The 5,000-nt window shown below is 35.5% G+C and overlaps 1 protein-coding gene across 3 annotated transcripts in view; it reads left to right on the top strand.

The window, feature by feature from the left end:
• The first annotated feature begins 1,511 nt into the window (after positions 1 to 1,511).
• The window catches only part of LOC125047375 (protein HBS1-like), a 17,811-nt gene continuing 14,322 nt past the window's right edge, over positions 1,512 to 5,000 (top strand). For all 3 annotated transcript variants that reach the window (XM_047646721.1, XM_047612611.1, XM_047645957.1), the window contains exons 1-3: positions 1,512 to 1,636; positions 3,578 to 3,649; positions 3,949 to 4,061. In XM_047646721.1, the coding sequence (XP_047502677.1) occupies positions 1,594 to 1,636; positions 3,578 to 3,649; positions 3,949 to 4,061 (228 nt within the window). In that variant the 5' untranslated portion in view covers positions 1,512 to 1,593. The remainder of the gene's footprint in view (positions 1,637 to 3,577; positions 3,650 to 3,948; positions 4,062 to 5,000) is intronic.

Below are 5,000 nucleotides of genomic sequence, written 5' to 3'. Positions count from 1 at the left end.
TATATATGTATATATATGTATATATATGTATATATATATATATGTGTGTGTGTGTGTATGTGTGTGCGTGTGCGTGTGTGTCTGTGTGTCTGTGTGTCTGTGTGTCTGTGTGTCTGTGTGTCTGTGTGTCTGTGTGTCTGTGTGTCTGTGTGTCTGTGTGTCTGTGTGTCTGTGTGTCTGTGTGTCTGTGTGTCTGTGTGTCTGTGTGTCTGTGTGTCTGTGTGTCTGTGTGTCTGTGTGTCTGTGTGTCTGTGTGTCTGTGTGTCTGTGTGTCTGTGTGTCTGTGTGTCTGTGTGTCTGTGTGTCTGTGTGTCTGTGTGTCTGTGTGTCTGTGTGTCTGTGTGTCTGTGTGTCTGTGTGTCTGTGTGTCTGTGTGTCTGTGTGTCTGTGTGTCTGTGTGTCTGTGTGTCTGTGTGTCTGTGTGTCTGTGTGTCTGTGTGTCTGTGTGTCTGTGTGTCTGTGTGTCTGTGTGTCTGTGTGTCTGTGTGTCTGTGTGTCTGTGTGTCTGTGTGTCTGTGTGTCTGTGTGTCTGTGTGTCTGTGTGTCTGTGTGTCTGTGTGTCTGTGTGTCTGTGTGTCTGTGTGTCTGTGTGTCTGTGTGTCTGTGTGTCTGTGTGTCTGTGTGTCTGTGTGTCTGTGTGTCTGTGTGTCTGTGTGTCTGTGTGTCTGTGTGTCTGTGTGTCTGTGTGTCTGTGTGTCTGTGTGTCTGTGTGTCTGTGTGTCTGTGTGTCTGTGTGTCTGTGTGTCTGTGTGTCTGTGTGTCTGTGTGTCTGTGTGTCTGTGTGTCTGTGTGTCTGTGTGTCTGTGTGTCTGTGTGTCTGTGTGTCTGTGTGTCTGTGTGTCTGTGTGTCTGTGTGTCTGTGTGTCTGTGTGTCTGTGTGTCTGTGTGTCTGTGTGTCTGTGTGTCTGTGTGTCTGTGTGTCTGTGTGTCTGTGTGTCTGTGTGTCTGTGTGTCTGTGTGTCTGTGTGTCTGTGTGTCTGTGTGTCTGTGTGTCTGTGTGTCTGTGTGTCTGTGTGTCTGTGTGTGTGTGCGGTTGGGTGTCTATAGAATAATGTCTTCTACAGAAACCGTGAATGTGAGTGATTCGATTGCTTTGGAGATTGTAGTGACCTTGGAGTATTGTTGCATCAATTCCCTCTGACAAATAAAGAGAATAAGATGGTAAGTGAAAAGAAGATATTTTAAGCACACTAATGAGAGAACAACGGTTTTCGTAAGAACACGTATTCTGAAGCTGTAATTTCCACAGGAATGTATTAATAAAATATCCCAGTTTCAAATTTCCCTCCAGAGCTGATGCCATCTTTATTTTGCTTTTTCATCAGGTTCGCAGGTAGGAAATAATCTCGGCTTGCTCTTTATGAAGAAAAATGTTTTGAATGGCATGGGATTTACGAACTCTCAGAGAATAAAGAATTGTATTTTGTATTCAAATTTGTATTGTAGGAGTTCAGGTGATGTACCAGTAAGCTACTCATGACATGAATACCTTAAATTCCTTTCGCGCACAGAATCGGAGGAGTCCATCATGGTGTTGGGGTCCTTGCAGTAGCGTAGGAATTTTGCTTACTATTTTGACGACACGGAAGCACGATGTCGCGGCACAGGAACTACAGGAATCTTGATTTTGAAGAAGGCAAGTTCTGCTGGAATGTGAGAGTGAACTATATAACGGGTTACTTGCAATTTTGGCAGGTTTAACGCGAACGTGTTGCGAGGCCATGGAAAGGAAAACAAGCCACATTATTGTGACATTTGACGTTGGTTTAAATAAATTCGTGTGCTTTAATTTTCTTCTGTTACTAGATTGTGTTAGAGCACTAGGGAATTCGAATGGAGTAACAATAGTAAAATAATAAACAATGTTCGTTGTGGACAAACGTGGTGTCATAGATGTCATTATTTCTTTTTTATAATTTCCATAATAAAATAGACCTTTAGTTTCACATATGGAACAAAAATTCTTAATGAAGATCATGATGGCAGAATTTGTCATTACTCAGTCCAGCTTGTCAAGGATTTCCCTCATATTTTTTACTCATGTCTTAGGGAGTAAGTGTTCAGAATAAGACTTTCTCACTTCACAAGCTGGCAGGGAATGAGAAACCTCCCCTAAAAGGTATTCATCTAGAGAGACCTTGGATAGTTTCTTTGTTTAATGATGAAACCCCAGCGAGGTTGATGAATTCTTTACCTTGGCTGAATGTGTGTGCTTGCCTTTGCCGGAGTGCCAAAGAGCGGAGGCCATTGTATTGCCGTAGCTCAGGAGAAATCTGTTTTAGATGAACCATTGTGACCACATTTTTATTTTCTGTATATTGTTGTTTAATTCTAATAATTTTTTATGTGTTCTTCATTCTCATTACCAAATAAGATGTAAAAAAAGTCATTAGTGAAGGAAAATTGGAAAATTTATTGCTAGTTAAGGATCAAATTCAGTTGCTAATTTTGCTAAAATGGAGAGTAGATTAAGGTTTGCTTTCCTCTTGCTTGAGCACAGTGGCAGCAGCAGCTACTTGAAACTGTACAGTAACACTATCGAGAGGGCTGTCACGTGGAAGTCTTTTGGCCTTCATGGATCCATGTTATGATGTTCCTAATAATAAGATCCCTCTAGAAATCTACTAAGAGCTTAAACAAGGGTTGCATTTTGATATATATGCAGGAAAAAAGGAAAATATGGGGCTTTACAATGAATGTTTATCAGATCTGTTATTTGTATCCATTCTGGAAAGTATGGCATTTAAAGATAATTCTCATGAACCTTGACTGCATGCTTGAGAATAAAGGAGTGGTCCACATTGTAATCAGAAGGTGTGGCAAGTATGTGCGTGTTATATTACCATATGAATGCATTTTTGTCTTCAATATGTAATTGACTCAGTAACTACAGAGGGCACAACAAAATGTCCAGTGTAATTTTAGTCTTTGAACTGTTTAGCCTTTTCCTTGATTTTTGGATAAAAAAAGAATATTAAAAATACTTTGTTTTCAATATTTAAATATTTGTAATTTAATAACATTATGATGATCATAATGTAATATGATTATATATGTTTATATGTTCATATATATTTATATGGGTTTATGTATATTTATAAACAATTATGTTTATATCTATCTATCTATATATATATATATATATATATATATATATATATATATTTGCATTTATGTTTATATATATTTGTATTTATTTATATGTATTTATGTATGTTTATATATATTTATATATGTATTTATATATTTAGGTAAATATATATTTTTATATATATGTTTATATACATGTATATATATTTGTTTATATTTATATAGATAGATAGAAAGATAGATATAGAAATAGATTTGTATGTATATATAGATATTATAGATATTGTATATATTATATATATTATATATACCGGTATTATATATATATATATTTATATATTTATATATTTATATATATATATGTATATATAATTTATATAATTATGTAGCAATATATGTGTAAACCTATTAGAGAAATGGAATAATGTATAAACTTATTAAAGAAATGCATTAATGTATATGCAAAAATGTCATTCTTCTTTTTCAGAATATGACTCCTACGATGAGGTCTTGGGCCATTCCGTTGAGGACAGTGAATGTGGGATGTCTCCAGGAATGGGTGAGAACTTTCTAAATGATTTAGTGTGATCTATTGCATTGCCAGTTTGTGTGCTCTATATAAAGTAGTGTGGTGTTGTGTAGCTAATGTGAGGGAGAATGAAAAATGAGAGAATGAGACTAAGTTACTCCTCGAGTGTCATTTTATTTAAATCATTGTGTACCACTTATTGTATCAGTCATATGGTATGCAAGATAATGATTAGCTTTTATACATTTTTAAAAATTATATGCATTTTATTTATTGAAAATCCTGTAGCCACAGTAGGTGCTTTAGTAAGAAATTGTCCCATCTTACAGAGCAGTACCTCTATAGCCGAAGTAAGGATGCTGCCCATGGGTTTGCATCTTACTTACCAACTGGAGAAGACATCAAGGAGGAGGAGGAGGCTGTAGATGAGACACTACATCAGGTAAGACTTATCACCATTCTAAACATCCATTTGCTGGGTAAGCCTTCTGCCTATATTTCCTTTTAATTCAGTCTAATTTCCTTTGTATTTTCTCTTTACATTTTTGTGGCTCAAAGTGCAGTAACTTTTGATTTATCTTAGTTCCATAAATCTTGAAGGTTGGAAAAATTTAAATGTTTTTTCTAGAGAAATTGCTTATTTTAGAACATGTCATTTTCTTTATTTATTCCAACAATTGCCTCATTTATGTACATTTATGATTGTTTCAATTTTTTTATTTATCACTTCAAGTCTTGGATGCTGAAGAGAAATGTTGTTGTTTACCTCATTGATGCTGGGTACTTTTGCCGTGCACTGTGTGTTTTTAATTATTTATTACAAATAGATAACTGCACATGTGCTTAGTCACCCAGAAGTTAGTTATTAGGCTTACTTGATATTAAAGGAAACCATTGTGAAAAAAGTTTTTATTTTTTATCTCTTGTAATCATTATTAACCCAGTGGTGCTGGATAATCATTCTATTATCATTTTCTTTTATGATCCCCCCACACACATACACAAGGAAGGTCCCAAAAGTGCTCAGCCACAAAGAAATCAATTTTTTCAAAAATTAAGGAAAAGGTTAAACAGGTTACCTAGGTAGGACTTGTAATTGTCTGCTTGGTGATTAACCTGATGTCAGCTGGTTTATGTACTGTCACCTTTAGAATTTTGTTAGTTTTCTTACATACAGATGGCTCTAAGTGTGCTCAGCCACCAAGGCATCTATCAGTTGACCCTAGTTACCGATCCTGATTTCCCCATTCCCTGAATTGGTGGCAAATATGTGTTATTCATTCTAATACTATTGATATTGACATTGTTATCATTCTTATTGATATTATGATTATTGAATTGTTATAATATCAAACACAGTAAAATGATAGAAATGAAGCTA

Source organism: Penaeus chinensis, chromosome 1, assembly GCF_019202785.1.
Source record: "Penaeus chinensis breed Huanghai No. 1 chromosome 1, ASM1920278v2, whole genome shotgun sequence".
NCBI lineage: Eukaryota > Metazoa > Arthropoda > Malacostraca > Decapoda > Penaeidae > Penaeus > Penaeus chinensis.
Note: the sequence above shows the minus strand (reverse complement) of the source record. Positions and strands in the feature narration are given on the sequence as shown.